Here is a 26,475-nt window from a genome sequence, read left to right on the forward strand (position 1 = left end):
GGTGGCAGACAGGCGGTAGAGGTTCAGGACGAAGTGGATATGCTTTGCAGAATATCGGCCAACAAAGAAAAATGCGGAGAATTGGGGAGAGATCTGGGGAAGAGACGGGGGAAGTGGAGGTCGCCTTTTATGTCCCGATCGCTTTAGGCCACCCATCTGGCCGAGAAACGGCCCCTCAGGCTAGCCCAACCTCGTGCTCGATGTGCAGCTTCATTATCTCTGACTCAGTCTCCAGTGTTTACTAGACACCTCCGCCGACCGCATGCGTCCCAGCCAAGACCAGCGGGGTCAGAACAAAGAGTCGGATGGCGTAGATGGCTGACCATCAACATCTCTGGCGTGGTGATCAGGCGGCTCCTCATGCGGGTCAGGGAGTGCCAAGGCAAAAGGAGCAGGGCTGCAGCGGTACAATGACGACGATTAAATTCTACGGCCCTCATGGATGTAACGTTGAAGCGGCTTTGGTCGGTAGAACCATGATGCCAAGGGAATTAGTTTGTAATGTCCCGGAATGGGCTTCTGGCCATTCGGGATGCCTGTTATCTCAATGTCCGTGCTATCACAGAGACATAAACTGGAAGTGGGAGGATCAGCATAAGCAGACCTCGGCGTACTTGGCGCCGAGACCAGAATAGCCAGTGAGGGTGGAAGGACCGGCGGAGGCCAAGAGGGGCGGTGCCCAAGATCGTCCATAATGATGCTGTTGCGTGGGGAACCAAGAATCTAGGCGTGGACTGGTCTGAGCGGATGTGCCAATGCAGCTGAATCTCACATGATCAAAAGAGTTCGAGTAATACACCTGATTACCCCGAAAATGTCCATGTAATGAAGTACTATACTCGCACGCTTAGGTCCAACAACGCAGGCCCCAACGGAGGCATTGCTTAACAGCACCGCAGAAATTAGAAGAAGGGAGCCTTCTCTGAAAATGACGTTTGAGATATCGGGCTCTATGATGCGTACTTTCTGTGTGCGTTGACGATGGCCTTCCGTGCTCTGTTGAATCATTCCAGAAGTTGGATGCCGAAGGTATATCAGTTTTCTTGGCTGGCTGGATGAGTGTCTTTGACAGTGGATTAGTTCTCCAAAGCTTGTCGCTTGACCTGATACTAGCCTTGCAAGCCCTCCCCGCCTCTCTCGCATGCTACGACCTGTGAAGAGTGGAAGCAAAAACCTCTTCGGTGATTTATCGAGACTTAGTGCAAGTGTGAACTTCAATGAATTCGACATCGAACGGCTGATACCGTTGCTGGGTGCAATACTGAAGGAAGAACCTGACGTGGTTGTTTGGATAAAGTCTACGAAGCCATTACTGAGCCAACGCCTCCTCCACAATCTGTATCGCTCCTGAATCAGACTCCATTTTCGCACAATACAAGCAGCGTTGTCAACTCCTCCGTGCACCGGAAGTATTTTGGCGCCGTGCTGAAAGACGAGCTTGGCTCAACCTTCGTTGGTGTGCTTGATTTCCATGACACATTCTTCGGGGATATTACTGGGCTGGAAGAAGAAGTATGTCTTATATTCGAAAAGTGTAAGGAAGGTGATTACCCTCTATATCTCGACGGAACTGGCTGGCGCGATTGGCCAAAGGATGCTCAAGAAAAGGATGTCCTGAATTGGCTCACACGAATATCGAAATTGCTCCAGGAGTTTGCCACTGAAGGGACTGCAGAACAAAGAGAGATACTGGCTCGGCCCTCCAAACCTTTGACGAAGATCAGCCCCGTTACGCGCCCCCCGGCCCCCGCCCTCCGCCTCCTCCTTCCTTGTAAACCAAGCTCCCCCGGTTAGTCACGCAGATCGTCTTCACTTCGCTGCAAAGATGGAGAGTCCAAAGGTTTTGGAGATGCTCTTCGGCGCGGTGCGGATGTTAATGCAAGACGAGAATGGTTATTCACCACTTTATTGGGCGAAGGGAACGCCCGAAGAAGAGAAGGTGGACATGCTGGTGGAATATGGTGCAGAATTGGAACCTCCCCTTGGCTCGTGACTCATACCAATACTGGCAAGTGGATGACGTTAAGCTGAAATTCCAAACAAGATTCAGTTCTTTTCACATCACGCTGGAGTATTACCCCATACCCATGCTGTTTTCTGTTCATCACCCCATCGTTGTTAATGTTTTATGTGATTAGAATGACTACTCTACATGGCATCTCAGTCTCAGTAGATTCCCCTCCATGTTTGTCATCATCCAAACCAACTCCTTCTATGTTATAACTCTCCAAATCAACCATCTAAGCATAACTGCTCGCAATGTCTTCAAGTCACTTGACAAGATTATCCATCCACCGAGTTAAAACGTGAGCCTCATCGGTCCCCCGTTGTAGGTAGTGTGAAACTCCAACATGCCGTTAAGAATAACCGGTCAATAATAGGAGTTTGAGTGAATTAGAACAAGAAGATCATCTCCAATGGTATCCTACGACTGACTCATTCTTTTCAAAGTAATAAGCTGACTCTAACACACAGTAGACCAGGTCACCAGCCATCTACGGGCAGTTGCCTAATGAGATACAATAGAAAAAGGGCAAGCTTCAGCTATTTGAAAGTCACAGCTTGGCAAAGGGGAATAAAATAGGAAAATAAGATCATCTAGTTTACTTAAAATAAACAGGATAGGAAAGAGAAAGACAGACTAAACTACCAGAGCCATGGATCAGGTTTCCATGCCTTATATAAATGTAGAGTATGGAAGACATCTATATTAGCGTTAAGAGCCTCTCCCTTTGCAGCAGCTATAGTTGTCTAGATCTTCTCCTTTATCTATCTATGTACCTAGCTAAAGGGAGCCACACAAAGTGGCTTAATACTCTTAGCAAAAGCTATGCTGTACCAGTGGGTAACTAGTAAAAACACCACCCTTTACTTACCATTAAATGTGGATAAACTATAGGCCAGATCCAGTATTAAGAGGGTTAAATCTGTCTGCAAGTTGGGCCTTCCTCTTAACCCTACCAACTATCATACTGTCTGCTTACTTCCTGCCCAGCTCTATATCCATTTCAGCCTCTTTAACAACCTCCTTGCCATCATCTTCATCATTAGTGAGCGCCATGACACAGACCTGGGCCGCTGAACTTAGTCCATTATCAAGCACAACATTGCCGCGAACTTCTAGTAACAAAAAACACTGCCTTCTTTGGAGGTTGCTAAGACTACTTTTCTTCCTATAAGCAGTATGGCAGGAATGCCAAGCAGAGCATCTATAAGTTCTGCAATGTATATTTTCATCATATATATCAACTTCTACTCATGCAACTATAGGAATATTATTATCATGCATAGTTACTATATCTCACAGGAGCTTCATTTAGATGGTCTACATAGAGCCTGGTAATCCTATAAAGTTTATCCCTCAAATACTTGACATCTCTATTAGTGACACCATCTGGTTCTATTCTTTAAATAGATTATTTTGCTCTACAACGTCAACACTAGCCTTGAACAGCCACACAACTATCTTGATACAGAGATGATGCCTATAAACATGTGATTTTCCACATAAATACCACAGAGCCATTATAGCTTATTAGTCTTCAAAAACAGGACGAATACCCTTGCTACCCATCAACTTACTTTACTTTGAACCCTGGGACTCAAATGAACAAGTTCTTTAATTCAATTAATCATAGTTGCATCACCATCACTCACCCTAGTACTGCTTCTCAGAGCACAATAACTGCAACTATTATGGTCAACCCAACCAGGGGTGTCATTACTACCTTAACCAGCTGAATGCTACCCTGGGGGTTTAATTAAATTTTAAAATAGCCAAGTACGGCTTCATGTGAAGGTCTTGTTTGCTAACGTAAGGATGATCATTAATCCTACCAATGTTGCGCAATGTTAGTGGAACACCGTGCTAGGATCAATTTCCTAGTGGCATCAATGTTCTGAAATGCTCTATTAGAAGTATCATTTCCAGATTATCAAAGATATCAGATCCACACAGTCAATAGAAGAAATAAATGCTCTGACATATCACAAAGAGTGGATCAAACAATATGCAGCATGTATTTTCTCAGACCTCATTAACCAGACACCTTGGTATCTAGTGCAGATAAAACCTCCATCTATAACTCGAATCCGATTTACCTTATATTAGAATAGCGTGTGAAGCATACATAGTAACACTTTTAAGTAAGGTCTGTTTAACAACAGCCAGAGACATTAGACCAGAACTTTGCTTGAGTACCTGTTCAGACTTAATGACAATTTGGAGCTACTAGCGACAGAAACAAATCGTCACCCGATCTAAGATTAAACCCTTCCTGCTATAATTATGTAAAACTCCTGTTATCGTGTACAAGTTCTACCAAAAACTAGGTCAGTACTCGAAGGGATTTGACCGAGGGGCGAAGCCGCGACGGAAATGGCGAAGCTCCCTCATCTACAGAGTAGCCATAGTAGACAGTCTAGTGGCACATTGAATACACTGATTACTATGCATGGTTTTCAAGCTGCTCCCTTTTGCATGCTAGAGACCACGAGTTCCTGCGACCCACTGCTCCCTCCGCTATTTCAGAATCGGCGCGGCAGTGGGTTTTCAACAATATATAAAGACCATCAATCCAGATTCAAGAGAAAATGTTCGACATATTTTTCCTTTCTCGGTTCAAGTAAAGACTAGTTTAACGACTACTCTATTACATCCTGGAAAGGATTCTGCTAACTAGTCTTCCTAGCTTCTTCTGTTGTGATTGAAAGGAAAGACTTTTGCCGCTTGGAGAGCATTTTTCGTGCGATGTGGGAGTTAGCTGAGCCCATATAGAAGAATCAAATCATCGACCTTGATGAAAAGAAATCCTGAGCCTTGATGGGGTTGTGAATCGAGGCTCTATCAAGTAAACAATAGAGCTTCGTAAACGGCATTTATTCCGTATAGAAGCAGATTGATTTTCAGTCAATCAGATGTATGAAAACCTTCCGAGTTTCAGATGAGAATAAGAACAATCAATCTTCCTCTGAATTACAACAGGTTATGAGCCTGAGAGCCATTTCTGGGACAGTCCAAAGAATCTTAAAAGTAGAGAAGATACACGCCGAGATTCAGCTGATTGTTTATTGTGAGCTGCAGACGCAAGTTTGCCACTGCGAGTGATATGCTCCAGCAAGAAGACCTATTTGCTATTAATCTCTTCATTCTGACAAACGGCAAGGTCTATACACCTGGGTCTCATGGAAGACTATACCCGGGCTGGCGGTTTCCCCTTCTCCCAACTCTGGACAAAGCAAAAGAGAATTTCAATGAGGCGCTTGAGGCCCACATAAGCCGGAGTCTTTCTACACTTTTCTGAAGACAGCAACAGATTACGTACCCATGTTTTAAGGAAAGCACGTTACTTATGTTACCAGTATCCATTGATCTACTCACTGCACAAATAACCTGAGCCTTCAAAACAATCACAAAGACCGTTTCGCAGAGCGATAATAGACGCTAATATATGCACCCTTTTGACTGGTGTACGCAAGGGAAATCCAGCTTTGCAATTGAGTACATTTACTGATGTCTTCCTCAGGACTATATTGTACTTAGTGCCTGACTAGTCAATCCATTCTAGAAGGTACACTTACTAGAGGTCACGTAGCACCGACAGATAAGATTCGGCTTGATCATGCCAGCCAAGGAAATGGAAGAACTTAGATAGAGCTTCTGCAACCTTGAGGTCATTCATTCCATGAACAGGGAAATAGAGCTTTGTCAATGGATGGGAAATGCCAGGTTGCAGCTCGTAATTCCAGGTTAAAGGGGGTTGAAATTTCTGCTGTGCTTCTTCGTTCACATCGAACTCCAATTCAACTGGCTGTGCAGTATTGTCAGTGCAACTTTTGAGCCCTAAAGTCTTCCACAGTTGCTTAATAAGCTTGATTCCTTCCGATATTTCTTCACCCTGTACCCTCCCTCCGAGGGACCACACTTCTTCCGCCTTTTCCAGGGAAATAGAAGTGCTCCCGCTATATACCTTCAGGCGCGATTTCTCTTTGGGGACATAGTCCCACGACAGGAAGGTATGCTTGATGTATCCGGAGCTCTTCGTCAGATAATCATGCATGAGATCGAAGGCTGCAGAGCAGGTCATTTGACGGCAGAGCCTGACAAGTGGTTCGCGCACAATATCCGACACCGGTGTCCCGGTAGCTAGGTGTTTGAGCAGGAGATGACAATACCCTTTGACGGTGATACATCCCCCAGCTTTGAGATCAAAACCGAAGGCACTGGGTGACTTCTGCTCTCCGCCCCGTTTACCATACCCACTCGCCTGGAGGTCTCTAATCTCATTTGCAGATGGGAAGAATGCATTGATGAGATAGTCGTGCAATTCCATGTCGAAAGACTCCAAGCCGAGGTTTGCAATATCGGACATGAATTTTCTGGTCGTGATCAGGTTGAATGGATCTTCGTCTGTCCCGGACACCACACTGACAGGTTCAAGTGCGACGCGGACTGTTTCTTTTCCATGTTTCTGATAGTTGATGCTGAACTCGAGAGGGATACCGAGCGTTGTCATTGTGCTCTTCCACCGCTGTGGATATGGCCCGAGAGAAGGAATGATATGCCCGAACATAAAGAGCAAGTACTGGTATTGGTCGTGCACGTCATACTGTGCTGCCTCAAGTAGGCGACTGAACAAAGGCGCAGTATCATTCTGCCACTGCGTGTGATGTTCAGTGGGTGAAGTCCAGTATCTCGCAAGAGCTTCGATTGGCGACAGGGTAACTCTGTTTGTGTATTCTGCTTCCCCAGACTCACTGTGTCTTTTGCACGCTAGTCCACATCTAGAGTTGATAGCCATTCTATGTACGGAAAGGGTGTCAATGTATTCTCCGCTTAGGTACACAGGACTCCTTGGAATTCTGATAAGAGCATCAAGTTGCGCAACGCGCAACATATATATATGTGCTCCTACTTGACCCAGCCGCGGCCAACATGGGTCGGCTGTTATATCTGCATGAACCAGTCCAATTTAGCTAATTGTTCTCTTGATTTGTATTGGGTAGAGAGACTGTTGATAATCGCTCACCGCTGGTTCCTTATCGCTCAAGATGAGAAACGCTTCTGGTCCTGATGATATAGCTGCACTGACCCCTTGGTAATTGCATTCCGCTACTTTTTGCCTCTAACCACTACAGCGGTAAGGAGCACTTGCACTTTATAGACTAGTTATGAAACCCCCTTGATTGCTATCTACAACAGCAATGCTGTGCTTCAAATATTACACAAGCCACGTAGGCAACTGTCGCTACGAAGGTCCAAACGCATCGTTTTCCAGACCATTCGTCCACTTTCTACTAAGGCTTGGCATTCTAGGTCTGTGAAAGCAGATCTCGTTGCGTGGAAGTCAATGCTTGCTCCTAGGCTCTCCTCTCAGGACGGCACTGGTGGAATAGTTACGTCTCCAGCGAACATGGCCGAAAAAGCACGGGGTGGTCAGACCTAAATGTCTTCGGACCCCCTTGCATGCCACGTATGTGGACAGAACTGGCCACTAAGCGGAGTGAAAACTTACTGCCACAATAACCAATAACTTCTAGACTAAAGGTTTATGTACGCGCCTTGCAGAAAGAGAACACGGATTGATTTTTGCTCGAGTCGTGTTCGGAACACTGCCAAAGCTGTAAGATATAAATGGTCGTATAGGAACCTCCACACGCCAGCTCTCATAGTGGAAAAAAATTATGCCAGTCAAATGCGTACTGTGAATATCTAGTAATGATAGTCATGGATAGAAGAAAGGACGCAGCAGGTCCTTACACCTGAGTGCATATCCCTGCACAATGTGGAATCTTCTGAATGAGATTAAGCAATATTTCTCAACATATCCCACACAAACTTCCACAGCGCTGAAGAGTCATGTGTATGAAATGCAGCACCAGCATAGTATGTATTCCGGTGTCCCTGCAAGGCATACAAATCCCTATAGAAACCATTTGCAATCTGCTCACCTGAAACAAACAGCTCAAATGGACAGTGATTATTGAACGCCAATATTTCAGGCTCAGAGATGTTATACCCTGCGACTCGTAGTTTCAGGACATCATCTCTAATTCTATTTCTCACCTCATCTTCTCTCATACCCTCCCAACCCCCGTAGTTAAGAGCATAAAACTCTGGCATAACAGTTGGTGTGATAGCGTATATGCCAGGAAGATGGGGGAGATTATGCAGTGTATCTTCGCCGCGGTTAAGTATTTGCTTTCCAGCGGGAAGACCGGTAATCTTGGTCAGCGTGGTGTAATGGTGACTATAATTGAACTGGCCAAAGATAGCTCTCTCATGATCATCCAGGTCGAAGTTCTCCAAAATTTTCACAATCGGTGGGACGGTGATGATTGTCTTCTTTGCGCGGATAAGTCTGAGGCCATTGGGGGTTTGAACTAGAATCTGATGTAGATCATTCGAAGACCGACTCATAGCCACTATCCTGCTGCTCAATAGGGCATCATCTCCTAATTCCTCACGCGCTGCTTGGTATAATGCTCCATTATTATGCTCTGTTGTGACCAGGTACCCATTCTCAATGCCGTTTGCCACCGCAGGGGTAAAAGACTTCATAATGTAGACTGTTGGATAGGATAACCAGTCACCCACACCTTGGAAGAATCCTGTAAGGGTCTCCACTGCTGGCCCAAGGTCGTATTTTTCAATAAAATCCCCGAATGGAAGCAACAGGTCGCCTGGCACTGGGTCTGGAAGATCCCAACCGTCAGAGAGATAAGGATACTTAGCCAGCTGCTCCTTATATCGCATCATCGCCTCAGTCTTATTACCTGGCGGCGAGGACACACTCACACCAGTATGCAGGTCGACCAGCACACTCTCAGTGAGTCCTGAGAATACCTCAATGGCGGTGGGAATGTTGAAGTGGGCGAAGTAATCCCTAACCTCGGGGATATCCTCGTAGACAATAACACCATAGTCTATGTATTTACCGCTGATCGGGTCGTGATAAGTGTTGGTGTGGCCGCCAAGTAGCGGCTCCTTCTCAACTAAAGCGACGCTGTGGCCCGTTTGGCGTAGTTTGATGGCGGTGTAAGTGCCGGATGAGCCACCTCCGATGATACAGAAATCGCGGATGATGGGGTCTGAGTCAAATTGTGGTGGATCAATGTCGGGGCCTGTACTAGCCAGCGCGGTGGCACACCCCAAGAGGGTAACCAGAAAGGAGGGCACGAATATGGCGTCGACTCGCATGATGTAAGGATGTGTTTTAACTGCGAAGTTGGCCGGGAAAAGGATCCTATCATACGTCTTACATATGCTGTAAATGGTTGTGGGCCTCAAGGGCCCCAAATAGCAGAGGGGATGTATGTGTAACATTCCCCAGATATCACATTTTTCGGTGACATTATTGCAATGAACCATGTGATAAATACACTCGCGTAAAGCAGGAATCTGAAGTAAGTGCAAGGTAACAGGTATGCCTCCCAGCGACACTCTTGTAGGACCCCTTTGGCCAGCATAGCGACTTTGACGGCTGACTCCTTGCATAAGGTATACACCCAATATTTTACACTGACCACTTGCTGCAATGTCTGCCTGGACCTTACAATGGAGTGGGAGACTAGTGATCAGTGTGAGCTGCGACTAATTTCCTCGTGCCGTGATCCCGCTCGAGGGCTGTCAGACATCCCAGAGGGAGGAAATAAACAGCATACCCAAATATGTAAGGGCAGCTTCAATCTCCCAACTAGAGTATGAGCCCTCTGTAACATTAATTACGGCACTAAAGTAGACAGCTAACACCTTCTGGTTGCATTGCTAGCCTAGTCCACTTACCTTCAATTGCCTCCGATTTCTTCAATTTCTTGAATCACTAAGCTCTCTACGAGTTACTACATATCAAAATGGATTATGAAGTACCATGGGGCGGAATTTCCCCTAAAATCACTGATCATGCGACGGACGAAGAACAAATTTGTGCACACGAAGTTTCAGCTGTCCCGATTTCCGAGATTCAAACGTTCTGTTCGGCAAATAACATAGCAGTCGACAGTTTCTACCTAGCCGCGTGGTCCATTGTTCTGCATGCTTTTGCTGAGACAAACTATATCTGTATCGGGGTCGGAGATTCTCGTCAAAGGTGTCGAGAGTTGAATCCTAAGCCGATGACCGTCTACTGTTCAACACTTCGACCTGACATTCCAACGATAGAAATACTCAGGGGATGTAAATCTGCCAACCGCAATGTCTCGTTTGGCGAAGAAAGACAAGATCATAACACAGGGGTGATATTCACACGGGCAATTGCGCCTCTGGAGTTGTCATGGCTCAAAAAGGTGAGCATGGTTCCTTCTGAGAGAACCCTAAAACCGGCCAAAATGCTGACTGTGACTCGCCATGGAGCAGGGTCCGTACGATCTGATGATGGCCGTTCTGTTTGGAGATTCGGCCATCGTCCCAGAGAAGTTAACGCTGCTCTACCGGTCAACACATCTCCCCTCACGTCTTGCTCCGCACATCTCTTCCACAATCTCACAGGCCATGAAGCAGATGATGATGTACCCCAAGCAGTGCATTAAGGACATAGATCTCTTCAGTACCCTTAACCAAAATCAACTCCGCCGCTGGAACAGAGTTCAGCAGTCACCAACGGCATCAGTGTTGGAATTGATCCATGGACATGCGCGGGCCGACCCTGACCATCTTGCGATTGTTGCTTGGGATGGAACTATAACGTACTCGCAACTGGAATTGCTTACATCACAGTTGGCAAGCCACCTTCAAACTTGCGGGATTGGACCTGAATGCCTGGTTCCAATCATGGCAGATCGTTCCATGTGGGCCGTAGTTGGGGAGCTAGCAATCCTAAAAGCGGGAGGCGCTTTTGTGCCCATAGATCCTTCTCAACCTGTGGAGAGAGTAAAGAGCATGATGGTACAAGCCAATGCTAAGATTGCTCTTTCCTCGCCACATCTAGTGGGCAGTCTCTCCAGCCTTGTTGACACCGTTATCGCCATATCCCCAGACACAATGTCAAGGCTTCCTAAGCCCCGGTGCGATGCAGTCTATTATGCCTGCCCTGATCGCACGGCCTATGTGCTCTTCACTTCGGGGAGCACCGGCCAGCCTAAAGGATGTGTTGCTGGGCTGACGGCATTAAGCGATGTAGTGAACCAGACTGCAGCGCTCAAGATCAACAGTGAGAGTCGAGTGCTACAATTTGCCTCGTACAGCTTTGGGATGTCTTTGATTGAGATCTACTGCACCCTAGCAGCTGGTGCTACCATTTGCATTCCGTCAAAGAAAGACCGGTTAAATAATTTGAGCAATGCTATTAAAAAGATGCGGATCACCTGGGCCCTTCTTACTCCATCAACAGCCATATCCCTGGGTGGCTCAGTAGAATGCTTGAAGACGCTTGTTTTGGCGGGGGAACCTATGGGCATCGAACATATCCAGCAGTTAGCAAGTCGGCTAGAGCTACTTCAGGCATTTGGATTCACCGAATGGGCCGGCATTTGTTGCGTCTCGCAACCGATCAAGTCTGAGGCTGATATCCGATCCATCGGTGTCTCGCCCACGGCGAGTCTATGGCTCGCAGATCCCACGGACTGCAACAAGCTGGCTCCGGTTGGCGCTGTTGCTGAACTCCTGGTTGAAGGGCCGGCATTAGTGGAAGGCTATCTCAAAGACGTTCCGCAGACAGCTACAGCGTTCATTGAAAGCCCACCCTGGCTCCGCACGCTACGTCCTGAGAAACATGTTGGGGTCAGAATATACAAAACGGGTGACCTGGTGCAATATCAAGCCGATGGAAGCATCCGGTACGTTGCACGGAAGAGCACCCAAGTGAAAATCAGGGGCATGAGGGTTGAACTTGGAGAGGTAGAATACCAGATCCGACAATCAAGCCCGCAGCTGGAAAAGGTCATTGTTGAAGCCGCGGCTCCAGCAAAATCTAACGGGATCCCTATCCTCGTCGCTTTTTTGTACTCGGCTAACCCAGCAGCACTAACGGGACAGTCTCTTTCACACTTGCTCGCGATGATCAGGAACAGATTGGAGCAGACTTTGCCAGAATATATGCGGCCCGCCGTCTACTTTCCCTTGCATTCAGTCCCTGTGACTATCACAGGCAAAGTTGATCGACGTGCTCTTCGTGCATTTATTCTAATATCCACCCGCAAGGACCTGGAGACGCACCAAACCCCTACATCTCCTACAGTTGCACCGAATACCAACGTGGAAAAGGTATTGCATCGCCTTTTTGCAGAAGTACTGAACCTCGACTTGTCTTCCTTTGGCATCCATGAGAGGTTTATTCAGTTGGGCGGCGATTCGGTGACTGCCATGCTTCTCGTCAACAAATGCAAGAAGCATAGCTATAGGCTGACTGTGGCGACGATTCTCAGAGAGCAAACTATATCCAAGCTAGCTCTGCTCATCGATCAGCCGACCGCAATTGAGGGCCACTTCTCTCCATCGATGGAGATGTCCTTGGTCAAAGAACCGGCCGCTGGACTTGTCGAGAAGATCGAAAGGAATCCCGTAATAGATGAATATGTTCCTATCGCCAGCGTCCCTTACTCTGGACCTCTCGAGCAGTCCTTTTCCCAGGGCCGCCTATGGTTTCTGGAGCAGCTTTATCCCGACTCAATATGGTATTTGCTGCCGTTTGCAACGAGGGTTCGAGGACCGCTCCAGCTGCGTGCCCTTGAAATAGCGGTCTCTGCTCTTACAGAGCGCCACGAAACACTTCGCACAGTATTCGAGGACTGTCGTGGCATTGGCCTGCAGATTGTTCGGCCCTTCACGGAGAAGCCATTGACGGTAGTTGACATACCTTCTGGGTCAGAAGCCGGTCTTAGGGTAGCCCTTCACCAGCAACAGACCACGCCGTTTGATCTGACCAGGGAGCCGGGATGGCGAGTAGCAGTCTTCCGCATGGGCCCCGATGACCATGTGCTTTCGATCGTCATGCATCATATCATATCCGATGGATGGTCAGTAGACATCCTTACCAAGACGCTAGGCATATTCTATGCCGCGGCTCTCCGGGGTGAGCCACCATTAGCCCGAGTTGAGCCACTCCCAATCCAGTACCGGGACTTCTCCGTTTGGCAGCGGCAGGAGGGACAGACCGTTGAGCACGAAATGCAGCTGGAATACTGGGTAGACCAGCTTGACGGTAGTCAGCCGGCAGAGTTCTTATGTGACAAGCAAAGGCCAGCCATGCTCTCAGGTGTGGCAGGTTGCCAGGATGTTAAGATAGATGGCTCGCTTTACCAGGACCTACAGCGATTCTGCCGGAGTAGCCAAACAACCGCCTTTACCGTTCTTCTTGCTGCATTCAGAGCTACCCATTATCGGCTGACAGGGGTCGAAGACGCGACAGTCGGTATTCCAATTGCAGGTCGCAACCGGCCGGAGCTGGAGGGGCTCATTGGCTTTTTCGTTAACGTGCAATGTATCCGGATAAGGGTAGAAGATCAATCTTTCCAACAACTGGTTCGCCAAGTCCATACAACCACCGCAGCTGCATTTGAGAATCAAGATGTTCCCTTCGAGAAAATCGTGTCGAAGTTACAGAAAGATCGCGACATGTCTCGTCATCCGCTCGTGCAGGTTACATTTGTGGTGCACTCGCAAGCAAACTTCGGGGAGTTCTCTTTTGAGGGTTTAGAGACTAGAAAGCTCAGCCTCCCACAAGTCTCAAGGCTTGATCTTGAGTTTCACCTGTACCGAGGCCAAGAGTGCCTTACAGGTAACATCCTTTATTCGGAAGACCTGTTCAATCCCGAGACCATAAAGGTCATGCTTTCAGTGTTTTATGATGTCCTTCTGCAAGGCATCAGTCAACCAGATACGCAAATTGGCTCTTTACCTCTGACAGACGGCTATTCCGCGCTCTCCGAGATGGGACTAATCTACCCAGAGCCCAGGGACTATCACCAGGAGTGGAATATAGTCGACCTCTTCCAACGGCAGGTTGCTGCTACCCCACACCAAATCGCCGTCAAAGAGACCTTCTTCCAGTTGACCTATAATGAGCTGGACCAACGATCTACCCAGGTCGCCCTCTGGCTGACCCAACAGTCATTCATCAAGGAAACTGCTATTGGAGTGTTAGCCAATCGATCTTGCGAGACTATTGTCGCTCTCCTGGGTATTCTGAAGGCAGGATTAGCATACGTCCCATTGGACCCCAAACTTCCCATTGAGAGAATGAAGACGGTCCTTTCATGCTTGCCAAGCGGCAACCTTGTTCTTTTAGGATCAGGAATTACGGTCCCTCCTATACCAGGTCGAGGTTGTCGATTCCTCCATATTGCAGATACTTTCGCTGGGACCATAAAGAAGGTCAATAAATCCCAGACCCCGCTTCTACCAATTTGTCCCACAAGTCTGGCATACATTCTGTTTACTTCCGGCACAACGGGAAAGCCCAAAGGAGTCATGGTCGAACACCGTGGCATAGTTCGACTTGTTAAAGATGCAAATATCATCAATCAGTCAGCTAACTCCAAAGCTATTTCCCACATGCTGAACCCGGCTTTCGATGCCTCCGGACTGGAGATATACACCGCGCTTCTGAATGGTGGAACTTTGATCTGCCTTGACGCCCAAGCAGTCTGGGACTATGCCATGTTGGAGCAGATCTTTGCCAAAGAAAACATCCGAATCGCATTTATGACAACGGCTATGTTGAAACAGTTTCTCACCCACTGTCCAGCCATAATTGGCTGCCTAGAAATTCTATGTCTCGGGGGAGATCGACTGGACCGGGAAGATGTTGCCAAGGCGAGGAAGTTGGGAGAAGCCAAAATCATCAATTCATATGGGCCCACTGAGAATTCAGTGGTCAGCACCATGTATTGCATTCCACCGGACGAAGAAGCCATCAATGGTGTCCCGATTGGTCGGCCAATCATTGATACGGGCGCTTATGTGATGGACCCAAAACTCCGACTTGTGCCCATCGGGGTCATGGGAGAGCTCGTTGTCACTGGAAGTGGGCTGGCTAGAGGCTATACTAATCTCGAGCTCAACGCCGGCCGCTTTCTTACGGTGGATATCGGTGGGCAAGTTACCAGGGCGTACCGGACGGGCGATCTGGTTCGGTACAGGCCCAGTGATGGCCAGTTGGAATTCTTCGGTAGAATGGACCAACAGGTCAAAATCCGAGGCCATCGCGTCGAGCTGGCGGAAATCGATAATTCTCTTCTCACGCACCGCTCGGTTGATTCTGCTGTGACCGTGCTTCAGATGCTTGGGGACCGAGACCAAGAACTCGTTAGCTTTGTCACAGTCCATGACATGCACGATTTGGAGACTGGGCCTAAGCAGCCCGGTACCCAGAGCGAGGTCGAGCAAGTTGACGCTTGGGCGAGCCTCTTTGATGGAGATACGTATGACAGCCTTGCTTCTATCCAACAACACGAGCTCGGCAAGGACTTTCGTGGCTGGACGTCCATGTATGATGGAGGGGAGATTGATAGGATGGCAATGGAGGAATGGCTAGAGGACACCGTTGCATCCATACGAAGTGGTAGCCATGTAGCCACCAGTGCTCTGGAAATTGGAACAGGGAGCGGCATGGTCCTTTTCAATTTGGTCCATGATTTCCAGCAATACATGGGCTTGGAACCATCAGCCAAGGCAGTTCAATTCATCCATGAGTCACTCCGCTACGTCCCCGAAGTTGCAGAAAGAGTGTATCTCCAGCAGGGCACAGCCAGTGATATTACCAGCCTTGGAAGCCCCGGCCCAGTCGACATCGCTATTGTTAACTCAGTGGCTCAGTACTTCCCGTCCGCCAGGTATTTGCTCGAGACTATCAAAGACCTGGTGCAATCGCAAGGCGTGAAGTACATCTTCTTTGGCGACATACGGTCCTACGCACTGTATCGGGAATTCCAAGTAAGCAAAGCCCTCCACCAATATGGAGAGGGAGCAAAAATTGACGATATTCAACACGTGATGGCTGAAACTACCCATATGGAGGAAGAACTGCTCTTGGATCCGGCCTTCTTCACCGCGCTGCCAACCCAGCTGCCGGAGCTGATAGAACATGTGGAGATATTACCAAAGCGAATGAAGGCAACGAATGAACTCAGCAGCTACCGCTACGCAGCGGTGCTATATGCCAAAAACAAAGCCACCCGTCCACTGCGCGTTCACGACGTCGAAGAGAGCTCCTGGGTTGACTTTTCCGCTGCGAGTTTAGATCGCCAGTCCCTTTTAGAGCTTCTGAGCGGGAATAATCAGACCTTAGTCCTTCCAGTAAGCAATATTCCCTATAGCAAAATTAATCTGGAACGACATATCGTCGATTTCCTGCAGGAAGGGACGATGAAGGCTGGTCATCATTTTTGGGTCCAGAACATCCGTCAGCAGGCCGAAGACTGTCCATCACTGGCAGCAGTTGACTTGATAGACCTCGCTCAGCAGATGGACTGGCAAGTCGAGATCAGCTGGGCCAGGCAACACTCGCAGCGAGGGGGCCTGGACGCAATCTTTCATCGTATCCAACCCGACCGGAAGGGGGCGCGAGTCCTATTTCGGTTCCCGACTGATCACCAGGGTCGGCTCATGAGTACCTTGAGCAATAATCCCTTGGAGCTGCGGCTGTGTCAGAAGATTGAAAAGGAGTTGGCGATGTATTTGCGCGCCAGGCTTCCCTCATATATGGTGCCAAAGATGATTCGTGTGCTGGACCGGATGCCAATTAACAATAACGGCAAGGTGGACAGGCTGGCCCTTGCACGAAGAACTGATATACCTGCGCTGCGCAGAGCTATCCAAACAAAATTGTCATTCCAAAACGACATTGAGCGTGCACTCTGGGAAGAGTTTACCGACGTACTCGGGGTGGAAGTCGGCATCACGGACAGCTTCTTTGACTGTGGCGGGCATTCCTTGATGGCTACCAAAGTGGTCTCCAGGATCAACCATCGACTTCAATCTAACATAAAAATCAGTGATCTCTTTGCGCGTCCCACAATTGCGTGCCTCTCTGAGCGAGTCCAGGAGCTCCGTGTTTCCAATGAGTCCAGCCCTTCCTCGACGGTTCAACCATTCTCGCTTCTGTATGATAACCTCTCGTCCACCAATTCAATCGCACTCGGAGAGCTGGGATTGAGCCCCGGTACTGAGGTTACAGACATACTTCCGGTGACAGAGGCTCAGGCATGGTTCCTTACTCAATGGAGTCGGGTGTCAAATTTCTTCGTGATCAGTGGCGAGGTTGATATCGGTCGATTACGGACGGCCTGCGAGGCAGTTGTGCAGAGACATGCTATTTTACGCACGCTGTTCACCAAGTTAAACGGCCGCCTTGTCCAGGTTGTCTGTCGAGCTGTCACTAGTCCCTTCGTCCATCAGCACACTGACGGTGACTTGGGATTAGCTTGCAGACTCTTTTGCGAGGATGGTGATAGGACCCCATTGGTTCCAGCAAAATTGCTGACCAGGTTTGCGCTGGTTTCTCGGTCTCCAAGGGAGCATCTTTTTGTTGTGCAGTTATCTCATGCCCAGTATGACGGACGCTCGCTAGGTTCCATTCTGTCTGATATATCTTCAGTATATGGCGTTGGTTCGCCGTCGCTACCGACCGCAGTACCGTTTACGCAATATGTCCATGCATGCGTGCTGTGTCCCTCATCTGATGCAATCAGTTTCTGGAAAGAGTATCTAGGAGGCGCATCTCTGACTATTTTGCGTCCATTGACGGCTTGTGTAGACGCTGAACCTGCAGATATCACAAGAGCAGCGGCGGGCGAGCTTCCCACTCCACCAGTTGGCATCACAATTCCAACGCTGGTGAATGCTGCAATCGCTTTTACACTCGCTAGCCTTGTCAACAGTGACGATATCACATTTGGACTTGTGATAAATTCCCGCGATATACTTGACCAAGCAGCAGACTCAGTTGTTGGGCCATGTGTCAACCGCATCCTCGTCCGCACTCTATTACAACCGGACTGCACCGTCCTCAACTTTTGTCGCAAGTTGCGTGATGAAACTGGAAGACTCGCCGCGTACAGTCAACTGAGCTTGCAAGAGGTCATAGACAAGTGTACCAGTTGGCCATCTAGCTATGCATCTGCCCCATTCGTGACTCATCTACCAGAGGATGCGAGCCCCTCCTTCTCCTTGAAACGTACAAATATTTCATATATTTCAACAGCAGTACGCCTTGATCCAGCCAACCACGTGTTTGTCCGGTCAAGCTCCGTCAACAATCAGCTCTCCATACACGTTCTCAGCTCGAGCACTCTGATGGATGACAAAGGGATTTCGTCGCTCGCTTCCCAGATTGTGAAGACAGCCCAAGCATTCTGCAACTCACCGCACGAATGTCTCGGGTTAATGGGACTCTAATTCCAAACAAAGCATCCGAATCCCCAGATATGCATATCAGGTATGCTGAGGTGCATCATCCTCGGTATTCGTGCTCTGGTTTACTTCTCATTATCTGACCCAACTTCACCCTCACCTTTCATTATCTGCGGCTCCTGTTACCTGCAGATGACCCAACATTAGCCCTGTATTTAGCTCCTGTTGGCTTGTTCTTGCTGTAATAATTCAACATTATCTCTATAGCTTGCAATGGACTTTGTTTGACTTTGGTTAGATACTTCTAATTACATCGGTTTTTCCGGGATCACTTTGATTCAGCCATGGCTACTGCAGGGGCTATCACTATGTAGATTTGGCGCCTTAGATAAAATCAAAGCATCCTTGAAGTCCAAGCAATGGAACATAAAAAGATGTCCTTGAAGGCACAAGAATGATCAGCTGTGCCCATATTCGTCTATTTCAACTTTCATCCGTGAAAATGGAGGGCAGAAATGTTATTATTACTGACTTTGCGTTACTTAATTAGGACCAGATCTTATGGCTCAGGGACTAAGGTGCCATCAAGCAGGACATCAAGTTGGATGCTGGCCATGTATGGCGTGGGAAGTGGGAATGGGCCCAAATTATCCTGCAGCATTCACAGACCCCTGTCTAGGCTCAAGAATATTAACGTGGTATTACAGTTCATCTTCGCGCTTCCCTTACCTTGCGTATCACAATAGATTGCCCAATTCAAGCCAAGGAACCATATCACTTTATCCTTGACAGTTGAATATGCGCACAATGTCTCAACCAGGAAGGGTATTCTGAATACAGCATGTCTCCTGAAAAGTCGACGAAAACAAGCTTTTTTGTGAAAATTATCAGCGCAGAATAAGTCTAAAATATCTAGACAATGAGTGTCTTCAGCTGTATGTGTCGGCGCTCGGTGCTTAAAAGTGATTGGCGAACTTGCATTTAATGTGAGAAGTTCTTGTACCCATCCCTGCAGACTCCGCGAATTGCCGCAGCATCGACGGTCGTGGAATGGTAGGAGCAGACTGTACGGAAACGACTGACTGCCCGAAAAAGATAAGGCTAAATCATATTCTATTGGATGGCGCCCGAAGTTGGTGCTTTGTTGACTTGTGACCTACCATCAGTACAGCACAATCAAGGGGCATCTCCTGCTCGCCGGACCCGGAAGATAGCGCCGGAGTAATTGCACCATGAGCCAAGACAGAGCAGCTGGATTGCGAGGACGGGAACGTGAGTCCGTTCCACTTTGATCTTCGCTTACAACACTCAGTCATGCAAGATGATTGGACAGGTTAGTGTTGGCTGAGCCAGCTGTCTGCCCCGCAGAGATGATTGGTGGATAACGCCCCCCCTCTAGGGATGAATGATCCTCATGAATCATGCAGAGACGACACATTGCTGAAGAGAGTTGGCTGATTGATTAGGCGCCACCTCCTGAGCCTTGCAGAAGGTTCAGTGCGGCAGGAGGTTGAAATCTGCAAGCACCGGGGTGTTTATGCTCCCGATGGACCGAGAAGGATCCGTTTCCTTGATTCTCATGCCGTCTTCCAGAGTGTGTAGTAGTATCAGCTCATACCGAGCTACGGCTAATTTGACCCTGGGCCGTAAGCTGAAGATGGTGGGTTCTGATTCAGTGATAGAGTCGTTCTGGCGTTCGTAGCAAGTGAACAGATATGTGTCTGCGACGGAGTTGAAAGTTGAACCGGTAGAGAACGGACGTCGCTAATCTACCCCACCATCATCTGAGACACAGAGTCGAGTCCTCAGCTTAAGTAGCCGTCAAATACTCATTATCCTGCAGAGCAACTTCGTATTCTAGCGTACAAAGTACATTCGAGGCAGGGATAAAAAGTGGGAGGGTCAATCAGAGGGACCGCTAAGCGAGCGAAGCCCATAATGCCAAGTAGCGTATTCCGATCGGCCACTTAAATGAATTCTATTAGAGTGGTGTCATTCGTTCTCGGCCACATTTTCTCCCTCGTCATTCTACCTCGACCAGGGTTGTTCCTCGTCAATCAATGCATTTAAAAGACATCCATTCTCTTCCTAAGTCCCCAGGCTATAGTCCGAGTACACGTGGCCACGGTAACTGCGTTTGTAGCACCAATGCAGCTCACAGTCAATCCTACCCACTAGCTAGAGTCTTGGCTAGGTTATCTCGCTTGCCAAGGGAGAATAAGACTTCTTAGGCCTTTGGATGCGATTTCAGAGGGGATCTTCATGGACACGACCCGGTTTATCCATACGGCTAGTGACTTAGTGTCCGTCAATTCTCTCGCACGGACTGTAATTGCGATTCTGACAATTCCCTAGCCAGGGGCGCAATCTAGAATCAATCTACTCTATACTCGATAAAGCTACTTCGTGGTCGCTAGATGTGCAGAAGCGAGAGACCTCGTATTCAGGGTCGCAGATATTGCAGACGAAGCCGTTTGCCATGTGCCACACGAAGGAGGAATGAGGAAACCGCGCAACATGGAAATGATAAGGGCGGGTTTTATTCTCCCAGGATCAGCACTAGTCAAGTGCCACAACTGCACGCCATCCAATAACCTCCGAGGATTAGTCCTGCGCTGAAGCCCGTGACGGTTCCTTTGTAACAGAGGAGAACCACATCCTTCCACAACCTTGTATTTAATTCGATTATTCATAGTGTCCCGTGCATTGTGCAATCTGTTCCCAATTCTTACACGACAAACCTGGTCATGCAGTGAGCAAATCGGGTAGGCCTGTCAGAGCGGCTGGAGGCTGACATTCTCACCAACATGTTGCAGAGCATCCCATTCGCTCATACTCAGCAAGACCATAAGACGAGGCTAAGCTACTCTGCCATAGGCTGCACGCTGGCGAAGTCTTTCTTGGGGCTGAAAATTGAAATTTCCCGTAGCCTGCATTCCTCCCAAGATTGTAGTGCTGAATAGCCCCAAATAGCACAGCCCCTGTAATATCACGCATCGGCTCTAAGGTGCCGGAATTTAGACCAGGTGGCTTGTTACTACTGGAATATTCTTCTCAATGAGCGCGCGTGCAATGAAACTGATAGATAATGGGATCAGCAGGGCATCTATAAAGAACCCTGTCAGCCATGTTTTTCCCACAGGCTTGGCCTTGTAGAGGAGATCCGGGTTTCGCCTTCGGCTACGGCTCGTTGACTTGTGACTCGTATTCGAGACAAGGGAAAAGAGGTGCGTCCTGTCAGATGGTGCTACTAGCAGCGTGACTACGCTAAATTGCTTCGTCAGGCTCAGCTTATTCCCATTTTTACAGGATAACTACCCTTGGCTGTTTTGTCTTTCCTCTGCTAGGCTCTCAATCTCTAAAGGACAACCAGACGACATCTATCTCGACATGACAGTTCAGACGTCCTCTCCGAACCCTGCCGCAGAGTTAGATTTGGGCAAACCCAACCCTCCTGCCCCAGCAGGCCAGTCACAGCCGAATCCCCCGCCAAAGAAAGGAAAAGACAAGAAGATCTTCAGCTGCCACTCATGCCGACGGCGGAAGCTCAAATGCGATCGATTTGACCCGTGTGGTGCCTGCCAGGCGCGAGGAGAGGGTCATTTGTGTACTTGGGAGGAGGGACAAAGACCAGAGTGCGTCCCTGCATACAGGAGTACACCCAGAAAGTCTGACATAGTGTAGACGAAACCACCGAGAAAGCCTCGAGCAACTACCGAAACTGATTCTCAAGTTAACTGAGGAGGTCCAGGAGCTCAAAACGTCGAACTCGGCCTTGGTCGAGAATATCAGGAGTAATGGCAAGGAGCTTGCGGAGAGTCTGGACTTGGCTTCGCTGGACTCCAGACCTCCATCCCACTTGAGGTCGGGGAGCAGTTCTGCAGGCTACATCAGCTGGGGTACGTTGGCCTGCCTGATTACCCGTTTAAATTGACCAACGTACAGACTTGCCATGTCGAATGCCTGATCACAAACAATGGACACCATCACAGCTGATCGCATTACTGCCGGAAAGCCAAGTGCTCTGGGGCCTGATTTCGCATTACGTGAGTATTTACTGTCGCGTCAACATCCTGAAACCGTCTGACTTGTACCATGGCTTAGATATCCGCCTCTGCGTCGCTGACTAGCTTTATCGATGTGCACCAACTCGTCTGCGATGTCGAGGAGGTTCAACATCTACGACAGGGCCTGGACCTCTCTAGTTCCTCAGCTTCGCTGGGACATCTCGACATCAAGGTTTCCATGATCCTAGCCTGCGCCAGCCTCGCAGCCGTGGACCTGGATCCAGGGAAAGCGCAGGAGCTGGGGCTCGTCAATACAGACATTGACGCCCTGGTCCGCGATCTATGGAAAGGCTCGCGGACACTGATATCGAGTTCGGAGCTAGACTCACTCCTTCCCACCTCTAAAGCCGTCCTTTCTGAAGGCCGAGCAGCGCCACCGCTGGAGACCAACAGCGACTTACTCCAGCAAAGCGGAGCCCGCATTGCAGCAGCCACAGATATCCCGCTGCAGGTTGTCTCCATCAGGATTCTCCTCCTGCTCGCCGCCCGATCATTTGCCACACCATCCGAGTACCTCAAACTCCACCTGGACGTCATCTCTTCCGCCATCGATGCCTCGCTCGACTCCCCCTACGACGAGGGAATCCCTCTTATTGACCGGGAACGGCGCTGGCAACTCTGGTCTTTCATCTGCTTGCTGGATTGGACCTCCCCCGGCATCTACCACAGCAGCAGCTACTTCATCCGGCCAGAGATGCACCGCACCCCACCTTCCAAGGTCCCTGGCCTCCCAGACGACGGGAGCTATCCCTCCGCCATAGAACAAGAGCACTGGGATCGCCTCAGCCAGACGAGACATTACTTGGAGTACGCACTAGCCCTGGCCCACCTCTCCCGCCGCGCAGAGGACTGCATCGTCCGTCCCGGTCCTGTATCCCCCGCCCAGGCTGCAGAGCTCTGCACCGAGCTCGACGCCCTGGATAACAAACTCTCTTTCTACCAATTACTCGGCAGCACAGTCCCAGATGGCGGCGCTTTCAATACCGGCGGTAGACCGGTCGATACCACCTCCATCACCGGGGATCTAGCCACCGACAAACCCAGCACCGAGCACCGGCGCTTCCTGGCGCGCGCGCCCCTGATTCAAAACATGCACCTGAGCCTAGAGCTCGGCCTCATCCGCTTCAAGCTCTTCCGCCACGAGGTCTTTCACCTCATGCAGGCGCCAAGCACCTCGGGGACCTTGCGCATGATATGCATGGACGCCTGCATGGACGCCTGCATCCTCGTCCTCGCGCAGTGCTGGAGTATCGGTAACCGCGACGTGCCCGGTGTCCAGGCGCAGTCGCAGTCGCAGATGTCTCTTGACCCGAGCGAGGAGAAGCGTCCCTGCACGGGAAGTCTACGGCGGGTGCTGCAACCCGCGTCGTCGGCAGCGCTGGTGGGTCAGGTTCTGTTACATGCTGCGCAGGGGGCGGATGGGATGGGGATAGGGCCAGGGAATGGGAAGCAGTTTCAGGGGGATGGGGCGGTGGGTTTGAGGGGGATTTCTGCGACGGAGTTCTTTGCGTTTGTCGAAGGGGGTGGGGAGTTTGCGACTGCGAGTGCCACCATGTCGGGGCAAGGGCCGTATACGGCGGCGGGTGGCTCATGGAGTGGACGGATGATCCGGGAGAAGGTGAAAGTGTTGCAATGGCATGTTAACAAGGTACTGACACTGCTGGAGGCACTGCAAGGGACGTCGCCGTTGGCGCGGTATAAGATGAGTCTACATCAGCAGTGCATGTAGATCAAGGGTCTCAGGATTGATCTGAGGTTGGGATTTTAAGTACTATTCAAACGAGCTCTAGGACAGTTTTCAGCATGGCAAACAGGACAGCACAGCAAGCAGGACAGTACATCGGAAAGAGCAAACATGTATCCAGTCGCATATGAACCATTATAAGAGAAGCCACAGCAGCAGAAAAGAACACCAGAAAGAAAGCAATCATAAGCGCTGACAAAAGAAAAATCTCTATATGCAACTATCTCCCAATTCCTATACAGAAATCTCCACCGCATGCGAAACGACCACCGTCCTGTCCTTGAGCTGCTCCTCGACAGTCACTTCCTTGGCCGCCCGGGAAGCAGGTTTGGCATCTGATGCCCGCACCAGCGCTTTGACCTCGTCGACGGCCAGAGGCGGGTTCCAGGTGATGGTCGCCTCCTCCTCGGTCCTCTCCTTGCCGCAGGAGTAGCATTTGCGCCAGTCAGGGCGACAGACAAGCCAGGCTCCGCACTCCTTGCACTGCCGCGAGAACACGTCCTTCCATTTCTTCTTCTCATCGTAGTTGAGGAAGAGATCATAGTAGCGCAGGAGCCCGTCCCAGCGGAAATTGAACCGGTTCGAGTCGACCGCGACGCGCTTAACCGAGTTCGAGAACTCGATCACTTCGCGGACGGTCGCGTCGGGGACGCACCCCTCCAGCGGGATTGGGGCGATGAGCTCGATCGCCTTGCGGGCGACTGCATCGTACTCGGGCAGCATCGACCCCCAGGCCCAGTTGATCGAGTGGGGCACGTAGGTGTCGAAATTGAGGTTATAGTCCTGGCGAATGAGTTGCCAGCCTGGGATACCGATGCCAGCAAAAAACTGCCACAGGCAGGAGACCTGAGGTCCCAGCCGGGGTTCACGGAAGCAGACGTAGTTGAACTTGTTCATCTGGTTCAGGGCGGGGATGAGGCGCTTGGCGAAGTCGTCGTAGGGAGCGAGCGTCTTGCGGATGGAGAGCTCGGCTGCTTCTGCGTCCGCGGCACGCTCGGCCTCCTCGAGCGCCTTGTGCGTCAGCTCGGCTGCATAGGTCGAGGTCGACATGGCGGCAGTAATACCGGGTGAGTGCAGCGGGTTGGTGAAGCCACAGGCGTCGCCGACAGCAAGCCAGCCAGGGCCGGAGACGACGGGGGACTGGTAGGTGAGAGACTTGCGGATGTACCATGTCGTTCCGGGTCCATAGAGATCCTCAACAAGTTCGAAGTTGCTCATGAACTTCTTGATGAGGTCGTACTTTTCAACAAAGTAGTTGAACTTGCGCTCGGCCTCGCGGGTGCCGTACGCGGACATGTCCTCTGGGTACTTGACGTCGTTGCGGACGGCGAACCCAATGCTGGTAACCCACTGGAACTTAAGGTCAAACATCTTGGCGAGCTCCTCGGAACTGGGAATCTGGTCGCCGGGGACACCAGCCTCGGCGCAGTCGAGCAGGTACGAGATCATGTCCATCAAGTTGGGGATGGGGCTGCCCTCCCAGGAGGGGAGACGGATGACCCAGGCCCAGCCCTCGGGGAAGCACAGATGGTTGGTGTGGTCACCTTCGTAAAAGCGGAGGGGAATGTTGCTTTCGTCCTTGGGGGCAGTGAAGTAGCCCCAGAAGGCGTCGTAGTTCCAGCCTTCGAAACGGTGGAGGGAGGCTTTCTTGGAAGCCAACTGACGGAAGCGACCGGTGGCATCGACGAGCAGGGAGGAATCGATGGTTGTGGCAGGCTTGCCGTCGAACTTTCCGGGGTTGATGGCAATCTTGTTGCTCTGGAATCCGCCCTGGATGGTGCTGCCGTTGAAGTCGACCTGGCGGCCGTGGAAGACGTTGACGCCATTGCGCTGGGCCAGCAGAGTGAAGAGCAGCTCACTGATGGGACGCTCGATCTGGAAACCGCTGAGGAAGAGACCGGGGGTACCATTGCTGCAGAAGTCGGTGTAGTGGCCCTGGTTTTCACGATCGAGGAAATAGAAGCAGAGTCCATCCTTGAGGCCGAAGAGACGCAGCATGTACTCGGCAGTCAAGCCGTGCATCTTGCACCACAGCGAGAAGAGAGGAAGAGTGCTCTCACCGATCTTGTAGCCTGGCTTGGTGCCCTTCTCAATCAGGGAGATGTTGAGCTTGCCGGGCTTGTACTTGGCAGCGTGAATAGCGTAGATGAGACCGTGGATACCACCACCAGCGACAACAACATCGGATTTTTCAGGGATGTCTGCACCTGCAGGGTTGTTGGAGTTGAGGATTTGTGCATCGTTGAAATTGTTGGCGGCAGCACGCTCAGCGAAGGTGTGCTTGGGAGTGGGCTTGATCTCAGTCATTTTGGTAGTAAGGAGGTTAAACTTGACTGATTAACAAGATGACTGAACTCAAGATGTTGGAGAATTGTTGT

The 26,475-nt window shown here is 49.9% G+C and overlaps 5 protein-coding genes across 5 annotated transcripts, besides 1 other annotated feature; 2 read left to right on the forward strand and 3 right to left on the reverse strand.

The window, feature by feature from the left end:
* Positions 1 to 5,579: 5,579 nt before the first annotated feature.
* NFIA_043650 (putative dimethylallyl tryptophan synthase) lies at positions 5,580 to 6,800 on the reverse strand (the record flags this gene model as incomplete). Its single annotated transcript, XM_001267442.1, has 1 exon — positions 5,580 to 6,800. The coding sequence occupies one exon, from the start codon at positions 6,798 to 6,800 to the stop codon at positions 5,580 to 5,582; it is 1,221 nt and encodes a 406-aa protein (XP_001267443.1).
* A 1,004-nt stretch (positions 6,801 to 7,804) lies between these two features.
* NFIA_043660 (uncharacterized protein) lies at positions 7,805 to 9,199 on the reverse strand (the record flags this gene model as incomplete). The annotated part of the gene is made up of 1 exon (XM_001267443.1): positions 7,805 to 9,199. One exon carries the CDS (start codon positions 9,197 to 9,199, stop codon positions 7,805 to 7,807), a length of 1,395 nt encoding a protein of 464 aa, XP_001267444.1.
* A 1,146-nt stretch (positions 9,200 to 10,345) lies between these two features.
* Positions 10,346 to 18,331, forward strand: NFIA_043670 (putative nonribosomal peptide synthase; the record flags this gene model as incomplete). The annotated part of the gene is made up of 1 exon (XM_001267444.1): positions 10,346 to 18,331. One exon carries the CDS (start codon positions 10,346 to 10,348, stop codon positions 18,329 to 18,331), a length of 7,986 nt encoding a protein of 2,661 aa, XP_001267445.1.
* Positions 18,332 to 21,676: 3,345 nt separating this feature from the next.
* Positions 21,677 to 24,082, forward strand: NFIA_043680 (Zn(II)2Cys6 transcription factor; the record flags this gene model as incomplete). Its single annotated transcript, XM_001267445.1, has 4 exons — positions 21,677 to 21,921; positions 21,971 to 22,185; positions 22,232 to 22,332; positions 22,391 to 24,082. The coding sequence occupies 4 exons, from the start codon at positions 21,677 to 21,679 to the stop codon at positions 24,080 to 24,082; spliced, it is 2,253 nt and encodes a 750-aa protein (XP_001267446.1).
* Positions 23,549 to 23,576: a microsatellite.
* A 249-nt stretch (positions 24,083 to 24,331) lies between the features above and the next one.
* NFIA_043690 (uncharacterized protein) lies at positions 24,332 to 26,404 on the reverse strand (the record flags this gene model as incomplete). Its single annotated transcript, XM_001267446.1, has 1 exon — positions 24,332 to 26,404. One exon carries the CDS (start codon positions 26,402 to 26,404, stop codon positions 24,332 to 24,334), a length of 2,073 nt encoding a protein of 690 aa, XP_001267447.1.
* Positions 26,405 to 26,475: the final 71 nt, after the last annotated feature.

The sequence above is a fragment of the Aspergillus fischeri genome, genomic scaffold, assembly GCF_000149645.3.
Source record: "Aspergillus fischeri NRRL 181 1099437636244 genomic scaffold, whole genome shotgun sequence".
Taxonomy (NCBI): Eukaryota; Fungi; Ascomycota; class Eurotiomycetes; order Eurotiales; family Aspergillaceae; genus Aspergillus; species Aspergillus fischeri.